The sequence below is a fragment of the Streptopelia decaocto genome, assembly GCF_964273445.1.
Source record: "Streptopelia decaocto genome assembly, chromosome: 6".
Lineage (NCBI taxonomy): Eukaryota > Metazoa > Chordata > Aves > Columbiformes > Columbidae > Streptopelia > Streptopelia decaocto.
In genome coordinates this window covers 54,125,495-54,147,842 of record NC_138660.1, presented here as the reverse complement: position 1 = coordinate 54,147,842, position 22,348 = coordinate 54,125,495, and the positions used below count along the sequence as shown (strand labels likewise).

At 37.6% G+C, this 22,348-nt stretch overlaps 1 protein-coding gene across 1 annotated transcript in view; it reads left to right on the top strand.

Annotated features, from left to right (window-relative positions):
* CNTNAP5 (contactin associated protein family member 5) overlaps window positions 1-14,779 on the top strand; it is a 557,878-nt gene extending 543,099 nt beyond the window's left edge. The window contains exons 27-29 of the mRNA XM_082057253.1: window positions 7,450-7,668; window positions 12,864-12,935; window positions 13,908-14,779. Coding sequence (XP_081913379.1) covers window positions 7,450-7,668; window positions 12,864-12,935; window positions 13,908-14,104 — 488 coding nt within the window. The 3' untranslated portion in view covers window positions 14,105-14,779. The remainder of the gene's footprint in view (window positions 1-7,449; window positions 7,669-12,863; window positions 12,936-13,907) is intronic.
* Window positions 14,780-22,348: the final 7,569 nt, after the last annotated feature.

The window sequence follows — 22,348 nt, the reverse complement described above, 5'->3', positions numbered from 1 at the left end:
GTTAGAATTGGACATCATATCAAGCATTACATAAATATGTCCATTCATTATTTATACTATTATGTGTGTAAAATGTCAACTATAGCTTCTTTTACTGATTCACCAGAAGCTGAACACTGGTGACCTAAACCAATATCCTCTAATTTTTCCTTTGTCATTGTCATCCCCTTAGCAAAGCATAAACTTCCAGAGGCATGTGATGCCATTTATGCATCCACTGAAACAGAACCATCTAGAAAAGCTCTGTTCTATGTGTTCTATATTATCTGTGCTATACTCTTCTGAAAATTTGTCTCTTCTCTCCTACCACACTACTGTTCATTTGCCTGCTTCAATAGCCTGATGCTGTCTTCTTAAGCAGATGATTATACCACCTTCTTTCTCAACTCCACCATTCAATTCCCACTGTCTGAGAAATCTCAGTGAGCTTCCAGCAGGACATCATAAAAGATTGAAACCTCTTCCTCATTGGATTTTCTTATGAGCACAGCTGGAACTCTTGAAAAGTGCACTTCTATACAACGTCCAGTTTTTAAATAATAGCGCTTCTTACCCCCCAGCCCAATTATACTTCCTTTAGTCAAAAGGTACTTAAACTCTGATATTTTATTTTTCTGATTCTCAAATCTGCTATATTTTCCAATGGCTGTTCTACACCCAGCTCTGAATTATAGGAAAAAACCCCTCCATTAAAGGCAGAGGGGATCAACTGGAATTCAAAACATAGAGATGCTCACTCTGCTACAGACTGCTTGAATGACCTTGGGCAAGCCATTTATGTGCAGATATAATGGTAAGCAGGCATTTTATTCCCACTGGAACCAGTCTGAGCTTTACTATCTCTGTTCTCTATCAGTAAAGCATGGATAATAGAACATCCCTACATGAGAGAGGTGATGGCAGGGTAAAAGCATTAAAGGCTGTGAGCTGTTCAGATCCACAGTAATGGGGCCATATAGCTGCCTTAGGAAGATCAATCTAAATATAAGTGTGGCTTTGAAGCAAGGGAGTAAAAAGAAGCAGCATTCAAGTAGCCAACAGACATTTGTTGAATTCATCCTCACAGTATCCAACAGCAATAGAGAAATATTATCACGTAGTTTGTTGTCATTTTTACTTCACAAATATAAAGGCAAGACACAAAAGGACCTATCCAAAGCTCATCAGTATCAATGGGAGTTTTTCTGTGGACTTTAGTGAGTACTGGATTCAGGACCCAATTGGGTCATAGAGTTTATGGTAAAGCCTTAGTGAAATCTTAACCAGAGTCCCAGTTCATTTACTTTAAGTACTCCTCGCAGAGATCATACTGCTGTATTTAACCACATGAGTTCTATTGGCAGTCTGACCTAACTATGAAGCTGGCTCCACTTTGAAAAAGGGATTGAACTACATGACCTTCAGAGGTGTCTTTCAACTTAAATTATTCTGTAATTCTCTGATCTCAGAGACAAATTTGCATATGTTTAGGTCTTGTCTAGAAAAAAGCTGCTATCGCAATGGAAAATATAATTTACTTGTTTTGGGGTTGACCTTAATGATTCTTTGAAAACTTCTTACTGTGCCCCAACATGTCTTAATCTTTCACCATTTTAGTCCCTGGAAAAATAATCACTGATGAAGAGGAGTGAATCTCATTGTCTGCATATTTGCTCCTGAGTAGTTTAATATACTAGCTATGTAGTGATACCAGAGTAAAAGGGTAGCATTGAGAGGGATTCAGGAGTATTCTGAAGAAAAAGGCTGTGCAGATTTCTTTAGCATCTATTAATGTTAACCTAATTTAGTTGTGTGTTCAAAGTGATGAATTACCAGACCTTCTCACACTGGCAATGAGAAGAACACTGTAGTCTAGCACATGATCATGATATGTTTTATCTCTAAAAGCCTGAGTTAAAACACAGTAAAGTTTTAGGAGTCCTTACACTGAATCATTCAGCTTTGATATAAAGTCTACATGGAAGAAAGTTTATCTGGAAAGTAATTTTATTAATATTATTATGTAGATGCAGTACAATTCTTATTATTTCTATGATAGCCTTTTCATATTAAAAGTTCACAAGAAGAAAATGGAACCTATATACTGAAGAGATCTCAGAGCATTTAATCAAAGAGTGATATTATATTGGGGAGATCATAATAGGATAATTAAATCAGAAGAGGTAAGTTTGCATTACAAAAGCTTCCCTAAAGAAGGATCTCCTTTTAGATGGTTTCTGTGGAAAATACTTAAAAGTCCATTTTTTTTTGGTGGAAAGTCTTCCCCTTTTAAGTTCAAAAGATCACAATTTGCTCAAGAAATTTGAAGTCACAGTCTCAGAATATTGTGATCTAGCATTTTAAACAATACAGCAATGACTGCAAGATATATTGGTTGGGATCTTCTGGTCACCACAGAGCTCTTTACTGCAGACTCTTCTTGCACTAAATACCTATTTCTTAGAAGGACCATACCCTGGAGAAAGATCTCTTGGATGTGTTATAAGGCACCTTTAAAAGGCACTGTTTTTCCTCCTAGTAGCCTAGTAAAGCATTAAGAGAATGGAAATGGCTGCTTATGATAAGAGGAGAGACATTTGGGACCAAGATGGCAGCAGTTAAAATAAGCAAAGTTTGACTATCCCAGGCACTTCAAGCTCTCCAAAGTCTAAGCCAATAAAGCCATCATGTCTCTATCAAAAGGAGACCAAATCTATTCAGACTTTTTCCTCAACAATATCATTTACCGTATGATCATAACACCATGATTAAATCCCCATTTTCTTGATGATAATATGGCCTAGGTAAGAGTCTAAGGTCACCTACTTGTACCCAGGAATTTTATTTTTAGTCTGAATTTCTTGCTGCTTGAGTTGATTTTAGCCGTCTGCACCTGAGATAAGCATGTATTCTTTTGCACATAGTCTCTCCATATTCTTCCACATTTTGTTCTTTTTATAGATTATATTTTGAGCCCATGCAAAATCACATAGGGTAGCTGTGTTGTGACAGATTAGGATTCAAATGTCAAAAATTGTGACATATAACAAATTTCACATTGCAACTCTAAGCAGTGCTTCATTTTAGATGACAAACTGTCTTTAAGAAAACATACTAAATGCATGTCTGAAATTATCTCTGTTAATCCTAATGAAACAAAAATTCTCAAATGTTACACTTGACATGAAATGTTCAATTGCCATCAAGCAAATCCTGGCATGTTCTGCTCATTCCTGGGAAAACTTATGAGAAAAACTAGCTTTGATCTTGCTGTCTCTTGCTTTTTCAGAAGTGTCTTGGAGGCACATTGAATGACTGGAGCCTGTCTCCTGTTCACATTCATCCTTCTCTTGAGGAAAAGCAAAATGGGTTGAGCTCAATGGTTTTGACCAGGAAAAAATCCTGTGTTGTTCACTCAGCTGCCTTTGGGGCAGGGTCACACCAGGAAATGAGATGATACCAAAAATGTCTTTTTGTTGTTTCAAGTCTAATCCACGATATGTTTTCTACCCTTTCTAAATTAATGACTACTATCAGCAATGTGTACTGACATTGTTGAAGGATGCAGCAGCCTATTTTTTGAGGTAACTGGTACATGAGGTACATGGTAGTCAACTCTTCTGAAACAGGTGCAGTGTGGAGACTACAGGAGTCTTTTGATTCAAGGTCACGGACTCCAAATCTATTGGCAATGTCCAAGAAGTAATCTTGCCAGTACTGTTCAGCACCTTGGCAAAATGAGGTGGTGGATACAATTTTAACTACCACAAAAATCATCCTTCTGTTTCTCAGTCTCAAAAAAAGGACAACCAATGCTTCAGCACACAGAGTAAATTGCCCTTTGCACTTCTACCAGCAATTCACTTAGAATAATTAATTAATTTGGGGCATAGACATTTAAAACAGACTATGTCTGCACTCTCTGACAAAAATAGATTTTGATTAAGGAAATGCATAATGGGTCTTGCTGGATGTAAATGAGCACACAAGTTAACTTTGGGCTCAGATTTATGTTTCTGATATGAAATTCATGTTTATTAAAAAAAAAAAAAAACACAAAAATACATCAGATAATGTTTATGACCACAGTGTTAGCTTTAGAAAGGAGGTCCTTTAAGTCAGTTTCCTTGCACACTAATAACACATTTGATTTCTCTTTCATTACAATTACCTCTCATATTAATTATCATTTACATGTCAATTTCCTGATACCTTCTTGAAGAGCTTAATGCTTGGTCCAAAAGAACTCCCTCAGAATTCTATTTATGATGAAAATTAATTCCCCATTACTGAGACATTAGGACTTAAAATTGCTTTATTTATTTAGGTTCTTAAAACAAGTGTGTCGTATATGGCAGATGTGCACAAAGAAATAGCAGTGAAACAGGATGTCTGTTTTGGTGAATAGAAATGAATCAGCAGATAAGTTATGTTGATACAACCAATGAAGTTTCAAAAATAAAACTACATGTTAGACTTCATCCTCATTATCATGGAAGCCATTGCAAATACATGGAAAACAGGAAAGCAAAAGCAACAGTAAACTTACTGAGCTGTGACATTGCAAACAGCTTCCAGGGAGCAGATAAAGGATCCAGCAAGAAGCCAAACCAACTTATGCACTACTCAGCAGACAAAGCTTAAAAATTGCTTCCTAAAAGCATGGGTAAACTTAAGTTGAAGAGAATGAACAGTTAAATTACTCAAAAGCTGAAAAATATTTCCTTCTCGCCCCCCATGTAGAAACCATCCAAAGTAATTCAGTGTCCAGTACCAAGAACAGAAACGTAATGCTAAAATGTCAGAGTATCAAAGCAAGCCACCACCAGCAATCAAATGTGATTATTCCAGGTCCATCAAACGCATGGAAAGATTCACAGCGTAACCAGGCCAGAGGAAGGCCACTGATGTTTTATACAACCTTATTTCAACACAGACCTTGGAACTTCACCGAGCTGCTTCTCTTCCAGAGCACTGTGTCATGTAGTGAAAATATCTTTGGGAAAAATATTTTATTGTGATTTAAAGACTTCAAGTGACAGAGCAGCCTTTAATAAGCTTTTCACAGAAGGAACTAAGTCATAATCACAGATTTATGTTACCCACTCAAAAATTCAGAGGGCAGCACAAGTTGTTCACATTCAAGTTATGCAAGTCTCTTGTTGAGAACAGTGAAAGCCCCACTTTCTGAAAGACGTAAAGCATGCATCTAAAGCCATATTATAAGCCAACTGTATCTGCGCACGTGGGATTTTTACCAGAGGACTCTGGGGTTGATTTTGTTTTGTTCTTTGATTTCTTTTTTTTTTTTTTTTTTTCAAATTTCAAAGCCTTTCAACAATAAATCTCCTAGTTCTCATTCATGCAAAGCGTACTTTGACAAAAGACTCCTGGAATTGGCCCTTAATTTGACTTTTTAAAAAAGCTTTCAAAAGTACTGTGTCTCAGACTTTTCAAACTACTGTACCATGAAAAAGGAATTCATTATTTCTTAGGCTTTACCTTTTGCACATTGGGGCAGAACAGAGCAATTTAGATTGCCTGATGTCTAAAAGATACCAACAAATCCACCTTTTGTGTGAGAGCTAAGAAAACAGGAAAGGCTGAGAGTAGAAATGTTTACAAAGGGTTTTATAAATTCAACAAAGATGGCAAGTACTGTAAATCAGTCTTTCAGGTTTATATAAGCTGTCTTGCAGAAACTTGGAAAGAATTATTTGTCTGTTTTATAACACCCCTGCCAAAATCTCATTAAAAACCTGAATGCAGCCAATTCCTACACACTTTGAGAAGAGCAAATGTAAACCTCTGTAAAACCACAGTTTTTTCAAGTCACAAAGCCTCCCCGTTTCTTTTCCTACCTTTCATTCTTGCAGTTACTCTCAGCCCAGGGACTGTCTCCATGGCAGTTCTACAGACTGAGCATCTCTCTTGTGAGACCCCTTGGAGACGAAGCTCACACCACACCTTGTTTTGCTGAGAAACAGCCAAATTCTTCCACATTGTATTTCCATGAAGACATTCAAACATAATTAGAAATTTTTCTGAGCTAATTCCCTCTGACTTTATGATGTAACAGTCACAGATCTTGAGCACCAAGATAATGCTTGATTTCAGCTAGTTTTGAGATTTCTCTGTATTTTCTCATATGTAAAGGAATTTTACATAATTCAAGTAGCAATGTCATTTACAAGAGAACATCTTTTTCACTAAATCCTTTTGTCTGAGAGTTTGCAAAATCATTGTATATGGATGATAGTGGAAAATTGGACTATATTTTGAAGTTTATCATCTTACTCTTTCAAGAGTAGTATTTGCAAGTGCTTCAAGAGAAAGCATTTCCAAAACTTACAATGCTAGAAGTTTTGGTTTTTTTGTTTTGTTTTGTTTTTCCATTAGCAAGTAAATTTTAAGACTTTCAATAACTTTTGATACCATAGATGTGTGCATTTGTGGCTTTTTTTCTTGTTTGATTGACCTAGATATAAGGCACATCATGTTACAGACCTCTGAGCAGTATAAATTTCGATTTCTGGAAAGTAAATAAATGAGAGCTTAGAGGAAAGAAAAGGTGGCTTCACTGTCCTTCACTGATTTTCCCAAACAATCTTTGATATTAAAACATTTGGAACTAAATAAAAGACACCTTTGAACTGGATTTCTCTTTGTGAAATTTAAATGAACACAGACCAACAGATAAATTAATTGGTCTAGCTCATCATCAGGCTGGAAAAGAACATGGAGATATTCGGTTTGATTTAGATAAAAAAGCGGTATACTTTTTTCTTTTTTTTCTTTTCTTTTTTTTTTTTTTAATTAATGGAATAGGGCTAGCAGAGTGAGAGAGTGGCTCATAACTAAAAGGATTCCTAGCAAATCTGTTTATAAAAATATAGTAACTTCATTAGGTGTATTGGAAAAGGAAGTTGAAAAATTAACTCTGGAAGAAGGGTGGAAGCCTATATTAGCCAGCCATTCGATATTCGACCACATGAAGCATTGTGTAATAGACAATAGAGAGCAGACTCCTTCATTAAAGTAGTGGAGGAGGTAGAATGCCTTGAAGATACAGTCTCTGTCTGTGAAAATATTAAGGGATGGAAAAAAGATAAAGCGCATCATCCCCACGATCCTGTGATATTCAGTGTTGCTGTTTTTATTGTATATTATTACTGTTGTTTTTGCCATGGTTAGCACCTGTGATTTGTTAGGTTGTGTCCAGACAATAGAGAAAACGGATGAGGAAGCACAGTGCAGGCTTTCATGTCCAAGCCAACTTGATTCAATGTAAGTAGCATTGCAGAGGAAGGACTGGGGATGGGAAACTCATGGGGCAGCCCAGGCAGAGCTTGAAGACTGTTGAACAGTTGAGATTGGATGAAGTAAAACAGGTGGTTAAGGCAAAACTATGATTTTTATTTTTAGACGCTTTCCTAAAACAGATAACAGTGTTTTTGTTTTGTACTGCAGATAGTTTGACACTGGACCCTGAAGTCTCAAAAGCAAATGCCTACGGTTTCACTGGCTGCATGTCCTCTGTTCAGTACAACCACATTGCTCCCCTGAAAGCTGCCTTACGCCATCCCAGCGTGGCTCCTGTGACTGTCAAAGGCTCCTTGACTGAATCCAGCTGTGCATCCATCATGGAAGCTGATGTGAACACAGTAACTGCAATATATTCCTCATCAGGTACGTCCTGCCAAGAGGGAAATGGGGACTTCAAAAGATACTGCATAGTGAGGTTTCCTTCCTTGCTGTAATGCAACTGAGATATTATAAATATTAGAACTGGAAAGCTGTCTTTTCCCTCAGAATTAGGAGTGTTGAAGATGGACATTAGGATTAGCCATGGCCCCTTTAAAAGTCCTTGCAATGTAACTGAGTTTTCAGACTAAGTTCCTGGATTGCCTAAAACATGCCTAGAACGAACAAAAAAGTCCCAAAGCCATAGTGGAAACAGCATTGGAAGTATGGTTATGCATCTATTTCAAATTCCTGTCCACTCTAGACAGCTCCAGTGCTGCTGATCTCAAAGGAGAACATGAATGTTACAGACATTCCATATCCCACTGGTGATGAAGCAATAAGAGTCATACAACAAACAAGTCAAAGTCGTTCCCACCCTAGCAGAAACAAACAAAAACATCTTGTACAAACCTCTCGACACATGTGCGTGACTTCCATTGAATGCTTGCACTTTATTCTCTCAGGCTAAATGGAAGAAGCACTAACTGAGCCATACCAGTATGATGATCCCAATAGTTCATATCTCTTTTGCAAACCTGAAGCTGTCCTCTGGGAATTTTAAGTATTTTGCATATGTGAATTTGTATGCAGAGAAGTAATCTCAGAGCAGCTGGAAATGTTGTCACCAGGATCAGGGGCAATCAAGTTGCTGCTTTAGTCACCAGTGGGTGTGGCAGAATTGTTAATGACAAGAAGGGGGTGCAAATTAAGGGCTACTTTTTACCCCTTGACCTATGAAGCCACTGATAACTAATAGAGTGCTGGCTTATATCATAATATGATTCCTTTGATGTTTGTACTTGCATCAAATCCCCATTTCCCTAAGATTTTCAATAGAAAACAAATGATGCTATTAGCATTCTGCATAAGGAACAGGGCTGCTGACTCCTCTGTGGAGAGCGGCTGCTGGTGCATGTGCTCCTCCCCACACCCCAACCTTCTCCTCGCTGACCAGAGCCATCTAAGGTGTCTGCTCTGACGCACAGAAATGTGTCTTGGAAATACCGAATGGGCAATGATACTGAAAATGTGAACTCCTTGCCCTGTGATCTGTCACCTCGATGAGCTAATTTTTCTGAACATTTTAGAAAGTGGTAAAACCTGAGGTTCAGAATTGCAGGACAGAACACAGAGCAGATTGCAGCATCTTTGGACTGTAAATATTTAAACTTACAATCAGTTGCACTCCATTGTCAAGGTTAAGCACTGTTACATCAGAAATGCAGAATTATTATAAAAGCTCATCCCTGTCTTTGCCATTCTGTGCTTTAAAATACTATTTCCTCTCAATATGATAAATTAACTGACACTACTGCCTCACCATTCACACTGGATTTGATTAAAGCCTGAATAAGATCTTTAGAACAAGTTAGTTCTGAAGACTTCATGTCTTTATATGCTATAGTAAGAGCACTGGGTGGCAGATTCTTGTTAAAAAAAATTCCAATTTGTAGCACATTATACTTTGTATAGATGTACTTGAGAATTACAGTTATACATGGAAAGGACACATTTTAAAAAATAAAAGGAAAACGAAGTGAAGGATTAACTTTCAAATTTACTGCTCATATCTCAATTCATCGGTTCCAAATTTCTCATTATTGAGTGTACGAGAAGAAAAATAGAACTTCAAAGTTGACTGTACATGTCTCTCTCAATTTTCTAATGCACAGACACAACAAAAAAGCCCTCTAGGAAATCTATCTTTAAATGTGTGAAAAAAGCTTTCTATATTTATAACTTGAAAACAATTGAAGCTTTTTCCTTCAGAGAGGAATACTTGTTGTCTTCAAGAATGTTTCCTAGCAGACAAATATAGAATAAAATCCTTTTGCTCACAGCTCTGTTATCCATACGCTTTCTGGTTAGAAAACACAAAATGAAAGGTGACTTACTGTGGTTTTGATATTTAACAAAGATCTGCAAATCACCTTCTTCCTTGCTGAGGTTTTGCTATTCTGAACTCTGCATTGATGGCATAGAGATAATGGACTTTTACTATACTATTATGTTTATATATATATAAAGATACTGTAAATGCCAGAGCAGGTTCAGCTGTGTGAATGGTGGAGTCTTGAGGTGTCTCTATACCCCAGCTGAAGAGCAGTTTTTCATGCATTTAAAGTAAAAAATACCAAAGACTCTTCTAAGACAGAAACTACACAGAAAATTTTGCTTCTGAAAGGCAACTTAAACAGTGCAGGTCGCTGTCTCACTGTGCTAGTTGTGTTGGACGTGATATTTCAAGATCAAGAACAGTCCATCCCAATGAGCAAGAAATCTAGCAAAGGTGGCAGGAGGCCCAGAGAGGTTGTGAAGTCTGCATTGTTGGATATATTCAAAACCCAAATGGATACAGCCTTGAGAAACTTGCTGTAATAGACCCTGATTTGAGTGAGGTATTGGACTAGATGATTTCCAGAGGGGATGTCCAACCTCGGGGATGCTTCCAGCTTCAGTGATTCAAACTGTGATGGGCATCAGTTTTATCCAAAAGGAGGAGGATGTCCTGTTATGCTCTCAAATGAGACACAGGATTGCTTCTCCTTGACTTCAGGGTTTATTGTGTTGCCACTGGAGATGGTTCTGCTGTCATATGTCATCTGCCCCTCTGTAACAAGCCCTCCTCTCTTTATCCTGATTTTATTTCTCAGGCAAAATATGATTCTTAAGGCCCATGTCTGTTTGCCTTCTTTCTGAAATTTATCTCCAACATTTGTTCTGGTTTCCTCTCAGTGCTTAAATTCTGGTAACAGTCACCAAAAATTAATGGAGCTTTAATAGCATTTAGTGTCAGATCTTACATAATATTTTAGGCATGAATAATGTCTTAGATAATTTTTAAGGTAGAAATTTAATGTCATGTTTTTTCATACATAGTTGATAGTTTTTTATGACGCTATTTGACTAATACCATGCACCAGATATCAGCTGGAGATTTTTCTCTAGTACAGGAGAACTGATGTTCAACAGATGTGAATTTTTATTGTAACTGATTTGACTGTCACCAGCTGGGGGCTGGGGTGGAAAATCTAAATTCCAGTATCTGAAAGTTAAACCATCTTGAGTCTAAAACAATGATTACTGCCCTCTTCTAGTTTGTGGAAAGGAAAATGCTGATCACACTGTTCAACAGACATCTTAGGTATAAAGTATCTGTAGGTTCTTTTCCTCTATTTTGCTAAATAAAAAGAGCCTAACATACTAGTTTTGATTTATGTAACTAACGTTGAGATGCTGAAAAACAAAGATGAACCTACCTATGATGTACAAAACTACGTCACCTTGATCTAACTTTGAATTTAGCCCTTCTTTGAGCTCAAAGGCTTGTGATTAAGCTATAATAACCTCCAGATTTCTCTTCCAACCTAACATTTTCTATGATGCTACCTGTATTTATGTGTAAAACAACAACTTTTATCCTCATTCCTGTCCCACAAATGCAGTAAATGAGATGAAGCATTGCCATGACTATTTGTTTCTTGGCAACATCACTATAGGCACCCAATATCCAAGCAGTGGGCCTCTTGTAAATAGGTCTCAACCTGAATGTCCAAATCTCTCAATAGCAATTACCATTTACATTGCTAATGTGTGTACTGGAGATGTTCAGTTGGCCCCAGAAATCCCTTTCATGTGTGTAGCTCAAAGAACTGCAGCCATGGGGAGTGCTGACTTTTCAGTACAGCTGTATTTGAGGAGAAATACTTCCATTCCTAAAACTAGCAGTAGAGTTGCATCTGTTAAAACATGAAAGCCTTTTTGAGGCTGATGCCTTCTGCACATATTGAGGGATGGTTTCAGTGTTGTAAAGAATAAGGAAAAAGTGTCCCCTTTAAGAATGTAAACAGCCAAAAGCCACCATCATTACAAACTCAGCACCTCCTGATACACACATTAGAAATTGTTGCTTGTTTCAATTAAAAAAAACATCTTCTTGGACAGTGAGATACCAAAATACAGCTGAGTCAGCTACTAGGGCAGGGATGTTCAATTACAATGAAGCTTGCAAGACCAAATTTCTCAGTTAGGCTTCCACCTCTTGCATCAGAAGTATCAGTTTGGCAAAGGAGTATCACATATAACAGACAGTCATCCGTAACTCCCACATACATCCTCTGTATGATAGCCTGGAGGCTTGTAAAGGAGAGAAACACCAATAGGAACTTCATCAAAGAAGAGGGTGAGCTGAAAGGAAAAAAAGTGAAGGTGCAAAAAAGCTGGATTCAGCTAGCAGTAGAAAACAGCATTTTCTGAAACATGCGGGACTAAAGTAGGTGCACTGCCTGCAACTCCGCTGACTTCATGGAGGGCATGACCTCTCAGGTTTGGATCTGAATTTGACACTTTAGTCTGCTTGGCCCAGTGTTTCAACAGTCATTTATAGTTAAGGGTACAAGAAAGTTCTGACATTGAGGAGCTTTTTTAATATAGGAAATAATTTCCGATGCCTCTTTCTTTTGAATCCAATTTGGCCACTGCATTTCTGCCATGGAGAGAAAAAATTGCCTTCCAAAAAGCTCTCCCAAAAAGAGACTGCTTCTCTTTATGGGATTGAATTCAGCTTGTATATCTGCATCTTCAAACATGTCAGGTTTACATCTGTCTAGCCTTCCTTCCTTTTGCTTCTTTCTGATAGTGTTTCTTAGGTATCAAAACAATAAAAAATAATTAAAAAAAAAATAACACACACACACAGACACAAAAAAAAAACCCACAAAACAAATAAACAAAACAACAACAACAAAAACCACACACACAAAAAACCAAACTACACCATACCAAAAACACCTCTCTGACTGAGAAAATATCCCAATGGGCTATTTAGTTCAAATGTCTCACTAATTATTCTACCGATAAACTGAGACAAGATTTTCAGTTGTTACAGAGAGCCTTTCTATTTCCTTTTAAACATACCCTTAACAGACATTGCTCCTGAAGATGTAGAAGAAAATTGTCCTGCAAGCTTACTTTATTTTTCAAAGAGCTCTCTGGTTCAGTTCTTCAATCCCCCAAATCATATCTTTTGAAAACAGATTAGAATTCATGAGGGTAAGAGGACTTTTCTGTCTAAGCCACAGAGAAAATGAATATAGTTGATACAGAAAATAAGTACTGTTTTGTTTAACCAACTGCAGATCCTTTTGGGAAGACAGATGAAAGGGAGCCTCTCACCAATGCAGTCAGAAGTGATTCAGCTGTGATTGGAGGTAACTTATTTTTAAAATTACAACTAAAAAATAATTCTGTCAAGGCAAGCGTCTGGGCTACTTTAAATCTGGGTCCCATAAAATCCAGTTCAGTTTCTTTCATAATCTAAAGCAGGTCTAGTATTTGCTGTATTTATTAGTACATATCTGTATCAAGCTACCTAGACAGGCACCTGCATTATAGACGAAGACAATAGTGGCAGCACATGATGTTGGATATCACCCAAGAAAAGGCATTATGGATCATCAAAAACCTGAGTCTTCTGTGTTTGTCTGCCTGCTTGAGCAGGGAAGTTGGACAGATGACCTCTGTGATCTAAGATGCAGCTAACTAGTGATTGTTTTCATGCCACTCTGATGAGAGCCTCAACACGGGACGTACATATCTTGTATTTCTTTATCTGTCTCTTTGCAACCTGGTGAAGTGGAATTCACTAGGTCATATGGAAGCATTCATACATTAGGGAAAGTTGCCCTCATAGCTTCATGTATGGCTTTCATTTTCCTTTAACAACCTGGAATGCAATTTATCTTTGTTTATTTTATAGGATGGCCTGTAGGGAGCTGCCTTTGATAATATCTAGAAGCTATAAACCAAAGTGTATAAGGCTCATGCAAGGTTTCAAGAGATAACACAGAAGAAAACACGACAGAGCAGGAATTTGTATGAGCATACAGATCTAGTTTCTTAAAAACAAACACACTGACCCAACTTCACTGCAAGTGAAAACAGAATTTGACTGAAATTAGAAAGTCATCAATACATCAATACTTGCTGCTTTAAATCTTACTTCAGGTGGCAAAATAGGAGTAAAAACTACCAGGGAGAGTGTGATAAGAGGCATATGACTTTTTACAGACTGAGATGAACTGATCTATCATAACCAGTAGCTGTTGGGCATTGGTAATGTATTTTTGAGGTAACTGGGATTTTGGTTTTGGTTTTTACACTATCTTTCCTTTTTTCCTCAGGTGTAATAGCAGTTGTGATATTCATCATATTTTGCATCATTGCTATCATGAGCAGATTCCTCTATCAGCACAAACAAGCACATCGAAATAGCCAGACAAAGGAGAAGGAATACCCAGAAAATCTTGAGAGCTCCTTTAAAGCTGACATTGACTTGCAGAACACAGTGAGCGAATGCAAACGGGAATATTTCATTTGATGGACAACACAATTTCTTCTTATATTTAATCCCTTAACCTTCATTCCTTTATTCTTTTTTTCCTTCCTTTTTGGTTTTGTATTTTTTTTTTAAACATTCATTTTTTGGTAGCTTCTTTTTCATTTGGAAAAGACCGCCCTGCACAGGAAACACAAGTCACAGTGCCTCACGCTCTGCACAGGAACCTGGCAGTCACAGTTTACTTCTGCAGCTCGAGATCTGTTATCTCACACTACACAAAATAAGATCCACATGCACACCTGATTTCTGCTGTGGGTTCCTGGATATTTCAAAGTCCCCACATTTGTTTGTGTTTTTCTCTGGAGCCATTTAATTCATCACTTTTACACTATAGCTGGACTATGTAATGTAGAGGTAAAGTAGCTAAATACATAGCTCTACAGGTACTGGGACAGGATAGAGGAAAAGAATGAGACCAAAATGCCTGATTTATTTTACAGGCTCATTTACAACAATTAAAAGAACCTGCCAAATTCTCAAATGATATGAATTGATATGTATCTGTTGATTTCAATGGTGTTACATTAATTTATTCCAGTTGAGAAGCTGGTATGATGTAAGGAAAAAAACTGTCCTCATTAAGCTCCTTCCCCCAACCTCCTGTCCTTTTACTGTAACTTTTAGGCTTATCAGTACTTTTCCAACAATGTATGTATCAACAATAAATGTCATTCCCGTGCACCTCTTTCATCTCCATCTCGTAAGGCTGGCTATGTAGACCAAACATACTCTAGCATAACTCTAGCTGAAGCATGGAAAATAGTAGTTTGAATCTCCAAGGGTTTTAGGAAGCTGCTAGGACTTAGGTGCTCTATATTTGTCTGAAACATTAGAAATGCAGCATATACTTGTTCATGTCATATGGAGGATTATCATGCATTAAGGTTAAACACTGTTGCCGCTGTGGCAAAGAAAAAGTACATAGAAAAAAATATTTTAATCTTAGACATGAGTCACACCTTCTGCCAGTTTTTCTAAAAAAGAAAAAAATCCAACTACTCAAAAAGAAACCCCAAAACTGCATGAAAGATTGATTGGTATTTCCTGTTTGTAGAAATTGGAATAACTTCTCCAAAGCTAGAGAGAGGTCTGATGTCACATCTGAAAAGGTTAATATTTAATCAACTCTGTTTACAAGGAAGAAAATTAGGGAAACAAGTTAAAAAAATATCCCAAGTGTTCTACTTTGAATTAATCTTCTCTCCTGATTTTTTCTAAAGTCTTCTTTCCTGACTAGGAACAATACTGAAGTCTCAAATCCTGCCCATTTCACTTGTGCTGCGTGAATTTCAGTGTGAGGCTGAAAAAGCTGCTTTTCAGTCACAGTCATCTAAGGGTAAGAAATGGAGAAGTCTCACCAAGGGAGGTTTTTTTATACCCTGCTTGTGTCTCTGTGACATATTGCCCTCGCAGGGCTTCTGAGGAGTGTACAGAATTTGCTGTTAGATTTGGAGGTTTCTGACAGGAGCTGAATCAACTCAACAGCTAGGGAGAAAAAAAAAAAAAAAACTCAAAAAACAACAACAAAAACCAAACCAAACAAAAACCTACAACACAACTTATGTATTGCAGTGCTCTTGATAAGAGTTAATTCAAGACAGTTAATTGTGCAGCTGAATCTCTTTCTTTGCCCCCTACACACTTCTGCAGTCACCCTGGGGTTTCCACATGGTGATCTTTTTTTACATAGATGAAAATCAAAGAATCTCAGTATGAGGTAATAACCCACAGCAAACTTGAGATGAGGTTACATGTGCAACAGGTGCTGTTTTTCCAGGCAGTGCATTGCAAAGGTATGTATGTATCTGGTTATTGTTTTGATGGGAGTAGGAGACAGACAAGGAAGATTGATATGATGATATGATATGATATGATGATTTTTCATCACTTATTTTGGAAGACTTAATGAGAAGTAGTGTCCAGGGAAGAGAAAGAAATCTTGAAATCTTATCACTCTCATGTGAACAGGAATATCTGTGGCCAGCCCAATAACCAGAACTCTAACCAAGCAATTTTAGAAAGCCATTTATATTGAAGTTAGTATTGGTGCCATTCTTCTTCAGTCATGATTGGCAACAGCCCTTTTGCCTCATGCTGTCTGTTTGCATGATACATGATTACTTGAGTGTTTCTGCATGATGAGATGTGTAATGATGGACTCATTAGCTGTGTTGCTTTATGTTGCTTTATCTTCCGCGGTGAAATCCAGGGAAAGCAATTCTCTTCTTCCTTTTTCATTCCCCGAGATGAAGCTGCTTTGTTTGGCATGGTGGGAGGGGAGGAATAAGTGAGCATGTGGGCTCCTCTGCCCATGTTTAAGTCATCTTATCAGAAATGGCCTCTTTATGAGACGTCTCTGAAGTCCTAATGTACTTAATTGCCTTTGTGAATAATGGAATAGGAAGGAGGGGAAAGCCCCCTGTAGCCAAACAAACAGATCTAAATAATCCTTCTGCTTTCCTACATGTTAGTTTCCAGGAATAAAATTACTACAAAGTGCAGCAATAAAGCACAAAGCAGCTCCAGCAGTGGAGTAGCTGAAAAAAGACTGAGCAATGAAGCAAAGTCCTCTAATTTCTCAAGTGACTAAATTACTTTTAGCCATCTTAGGGCCTGATTCTGCAGGATGCTGAATTTTCTTAAGGAAGATCAAGTTCCCATCGCCGAATATAGATGTTAGTGCTGCTGCAAACATCTCAGATACAGGTCAGTGGTTTAGTCTGGGGCCAGTGTACAGATGTAAGGAACATGCTGTGTGCAAGACCCAACCTGGCAAAACAGTGTAAGTGGTTTGTTTTTCCATTTCTCCTTATCCTCATTTAATATAGGCTAGGCTGGTAAAACTCCTTGAAAATTTAGCTACCTTGGTATGCACCTGTAAAAAGAAAGAATGCACATACCTAAATGCATGTGTGAGATTACAGAAACACATGTGTTATACCTGTGGATGTAATGAGATACGAATATTTATACGCTACAGGGCTGGACAACTAAACATATTTATATGGACTTGCCAGTTAAAATCCTATCTTCTAAATCAGGACATCGATATGCTTCTTATTAAAAGGTAACTAAAAGATACTATATGAAATACCCTACTACTAAGTCTTTTTCTTTTCCTTTTTTTTGGTTATAATGCTTTCTTTAGTGAGGGCATCATCTGATTTACTTCAGTACCAGTTAAAGGCAATTAAAAATATTTTTTTAAAAAAGAGAAGAAATTCATTTTTGCAAAAATCTACCAGTGTTAAAATAGCTTTCATTTTCCACAGTTCAAATTAGACCTTTTTTTCTGTCTATTACAAACCATTTCCGCTATTTTTATTAAAATTGCTCTTTAAATGGGAGTATCTTCCCTTTTTTCTTTTAGCTATTGTTCTATTAATAGATAACCTTTTTCATTAAATGTGGGAGATAATACTTTTTACATCTAAAATGTCAGGATTTATTTTAATGGAAAACCTGAGCATATCGACGAATCATTTGGAGGTGGTGTTTGGGTTTTCTTCCTTCTCCCAGTAAAAGTTTCATAACAGAAGTAAGGGACTGGTAGAAGGATACCAAGTCTCTTTTTCTCTTGTGGTGATATGATATGCAACCTCTGAAAATTATTTTTGCTACACAGGGATTTTTAGGCTATGAACTTTATAAGTCACTTACTTAGATATGGATTTAGGCACTGCAAATTCCTGTTTTCCAGAAACTACTTGACCAATAATAGCCATGCTTATAAGGACATTTAGTCATGCAAAATCTGAGTTGGATGCCTAGAAAGATTTTCTGAGAACCCTGGTGTCTGGCTGTTACAGAAACTGAATGAATGCTGTCTGTCAGAAAGTCAAATCCCACTAACTTGCAGTGAGACAGAGGCTGCCACCTGTGTGAAGTGTGGGTTTTCAAAGGAATTTAGTCTCTGAGGATGTGGATCAATGCTTACATGACTAAACAAGATCAGCACTTGTCTCAAATTAATTTCAGTTTTATTTCTGCTTCTCCCTTCTTGTGAAATGTTTTGAAATACTGCAAGATATTTAAATACCTTTGAAAATTGAGTCGCAGTTGTCTCTTGGAAATAAAATGTTGGTCTAAAGTCAGTCACCTATTTAACTTGCAGTAAGTACTTTATCTGTCCTTATTCATTTACTAGAGACAAGACAGTTTGAGTGTTTTGAGTAAATTTTTAACACGTACACTTTTTTTTTCCTTGTCCTTGTACAGCACTTAGGGTATGTCTGCAATGAAAACAAAGCCAAACAAAACACAGGCTTTTAAGTCACATTGGCTAAACCAGGTTTCTCATCTGGATGAACATAGCTGTGAAAACAAGCCATTTAGGGCTGTAGTGTTACCAGATTTTTTTTCAGTCATGAGATTCCCCTGACATTTAAGTTAAAACTCGTAGTCAAAATTCAAACATGAGATGCTTTTTCTTTGCTTAATTTTAATCTGATCTAGCCAGACTTAACCCATCCTATTTAGCAATTGCTCAGTTTTTACAGTGTGAGCCAAACTCTTATTTTAATGAGTTGTTTGTCTACATTAGCATTTAGCTGATCACATATTTCACATATTGGGTGAGAAACGATCAATGCATCATAATAGTTTCAATATAGTGAGGGGATATGAATCTTCTCCTAATGAAGTTGGCTATTGATTTTGCTGAGCATGAGATTGAGACCTATGGAAGCACCTGAAGATTGCTTTTATCTGAGTCTTTCAGGTTTGTTTCATTTTGTATTTGATTTTACAGGTTACCTGTTTTATACTTGTCATTCAGTTCTGTGGTCAGCGAGGACAGGGCAAATATCTCAGTCATTCTTTAAACAATCACTTTCTAGAGGTGCATCTTTCCATTGATTGTAGAGACAGGGTAGGCTCCTAGCAACTGGTTAGCTACTTCTAGCAGATTTTGCCTACATATAGGAATCCTACACTAGTCTTGCAGCTCCAGTAGACATATCTGCACAGGTCTTAAAAGAGATTTGTTTTTTTATTGAGATGTTGCTGGGGTCAAGGAAGGACACCTCTTTGCATCTAAAATTTCACTAGAGATCTCTGCTTTGGAAATGCACCTGTCTACTCATAACCAAATACATGAAAATTACTTGCTAGCCCTGCATGTCTAGTGCCATTTAAAATGAACTATAGAGTATCTCTGCAGCTCCACTAGGGATGTGAGTCTCTTTTCTCTCATATCTCATATCTGCTAGACACAAGAAGATATTTCTAATACCTGTTGGCTTTTCAAATTATAGCAAGTGCTCATCAAGAACCCCCAAGTTCTCAATGAGATGAATCTTCAGAACAAAATCAACCTTTCTTTCCATCAGCATAAGCTGATCAGCTGAAGTGTGTCCCTCACCTTAGTTTAACAAGAGTGTAACAGGGAGGCAGAATTTGACCCTTTTGTGCTCCACCGTCTCGTGTCATTGTTGTTGCTATCACTTACACAATGCTTACACTGAAGAAGACCAGTTTTAAGCATTGTTCTGCAATGCCAGCTTTTCACTGACAAAAAGGGGGTTTTGATTTTTTTATATTATTAGTTTTTAGAAAGCAACACTTTCTTAAACACTTGAGTAAAAGCTGAGACCTCGTGAAGGTCTCTCAGACGAGGGCTATTTCAAAGCTTTCATGCAGTTTTGTAATGTCTACTTATCAAACAAGCCAAGTGATACTGTTACATCCCCACCAAACCAAAGGCCTTATCCAGAATCTTTTGAAGTTGGTGGTAGATCTCTTGGTTGACTACAGTTAGAGATGCACCATGCTCTTGCGGGTTTCTTTGAGGTTTTCTTCATAAGTTATCATAGCTTCAAAACATTTGTTCTCCTTGGTTCTGCATTTTGCTGCGCTTCCTTTCCAAAGAAAAGTTCTCCATGTCCCCTTTTAATGGGGGTAGCCCATCCTCTGTGCTCCTTTTGTACATGAAAATTCTAAACACACTCTTATTTTGGGTCTGAAACAGCTTTTTTCTTTGGTTGTTTATTTTGAGTCATGCATATAGAAGTTTGAATATTTCTATGTATTGGTACTTATTTTTGTGATATTTTGCACTAAGTTACTCTAACAAAAACAAAAACTGGAAAAAAAGCACACTTTCTGGTGAACTATTGTAATTTGTAAGCTCGTTGTTTGTTGTTTGTAATGTACTGAGTCTACAAGTCGAGCTAAGGAAAGATTAAGGCAACAGTTTGTGTTCACAGTGTCACACCATATCTAGTTTACCTCTGTTTTCTTTCTCTGTGCTTTCTTCTTTACCATGTAGGGCTTTCAAACTGCTGGTAGGAGCCAGAGGAACTTGTGTTATGACTCTAAGGTTATGATTTTTCTCCTGGCAGTCAAAGAAACCAGAAATTCAAAGAAAGCACACGATTCTCAAAATGTCACCTGGGTGCTCAGCCAGAAGGGAGGCTGCACTCCACCGTGGAGACATGGTCACTTACAGGTCGCCACCTCTGAGGGCAAATGGGGACATTAACTCTCCAAATTAGAATTGCAATGAGTCAGCACAAGAGGTAGAAGCTCTCAGAAAGGTTGTGCTGTTGGAAGCCAGGCACAGTAATCATCAGGTGGATATGAGGGTTTCGGGTCTTTTTCCATGATTCCTTTTTGCCATGGAATGAATTACTAGGTAGCCTGCCAAAACATGGCCTTAATTGTCCTGATGTTCTGTAAAGTATCAGAGATGTTCTTCAATCATGGGAGAGGATTTCAGACCTCTGGCTGATACTAATCTGACTCTCTCCAGTTAGATCTCTGGAGCTTTTCCGAATACCCAAAGAATTGGGGACAATTTCCATCAAACAATCGTAACATTTCATTAAATGTTTGGTACAAGAGGTGATCCAGAGAATGGTATTTGCTTAGAGACTCTCCTCTCCCCATCTCTTCCTCACTTAGGATGCTTGTGGCAGCTTTTTTCTAATCTACTGACTGCTGTTCACATTGTAACATCATTTGCTTCTCGATACACCAGTCATTACTCTCTTCACGGATTTCAATCCCACAACCCTAAAGAGAGTTTGTCTGATACGATTTTGCATGGGAAATTATTTACTCACTTTTGCATGCCATAGCCCTTTACAGTTCCTTCTTGCATCATTTAGCCAAACCATTTTCTGACGTATTTTGTCATTGCTGCCAATGTTGAGCACATGTATCATTAAGAAAACTGATTGCTTCTGAGGTAAAGCTTAGATACAGCTAGTCACAGCCTAACATCCCACACACGAGACAGAGAAGTACTTGGACACCCAAGCCCACTCCACAAAATTTCACATAGAGGTTAAGAGAGCAAACAGGTACAAGTTTTTTTAGGCATCTAGCCATAAAAGTCTCTGTGAGTATTGCAAATGAAATATTTAACATAGACCATTATATCTAAATGATAGTGAGAAGCTAAACCTCATAGTACCTGATCCACTTTGAAACCCACTTCGTGAAAGAAACAGAGCCAGCTTCAGACCTCATTGTAGTCCTTTTGAGGTCAATGTAGATACACCATAGATCAATTTAGCCTTGGATTGCTCTAGGCAAGGGCAGTGATGATCTCCTGCAAACTGAGGCTGACATATATGAATTCAAGTCAGGACCTTATATTCATCATCCCCGTCTGCCGTTAATAGGAGTTGTGTTCACTGCAATTATGTGTGTCTTCTAGCAGAAGTGTGGATAAAACTTGGGACAAGGCAATGACCTTCAGCTCCACATAAGCCCATGACATGGCTTAAGTCACCTTCAAGAGTCTCTGGAAATGTGTGTAGGAGGTGTGATCTGTGGGTGGTCTGTTGCCAACAACCTTGGAAGCCCACTCACTGACTTTGAAAGGATTTTAATGGAGTCCACCCCTGGGCGGACTGTTGTGAACTGTATCCTAACTGAAAAATGAAGGCACCCAAAAAGAAAACAAAAGGCAAAAACGAGCAGCTTCACAGGCTGTGAAAGCTAGCTGAGATTAAATAGTTGTAATAATAACAAATTGGCTCTTTTTGCAGATGAACCCCTCATCATTCATTTTACTTTGTTCTACTCAAATTATTTTAAATAAATGTCTCAGAACACGACTCATTTCAATTGCAAAGAAAAAAAAAAAAAAAAGACTACTTTTTTCTTTTAATGGTCTGTCCAAGAGTAACGCAAGAGTCTCTCAGTTACAGTAAAAAGCAAAATGGAGATTTAGATTATTCTGGTTTTCTGAAGAAAATTCCACAGGACGTTGCC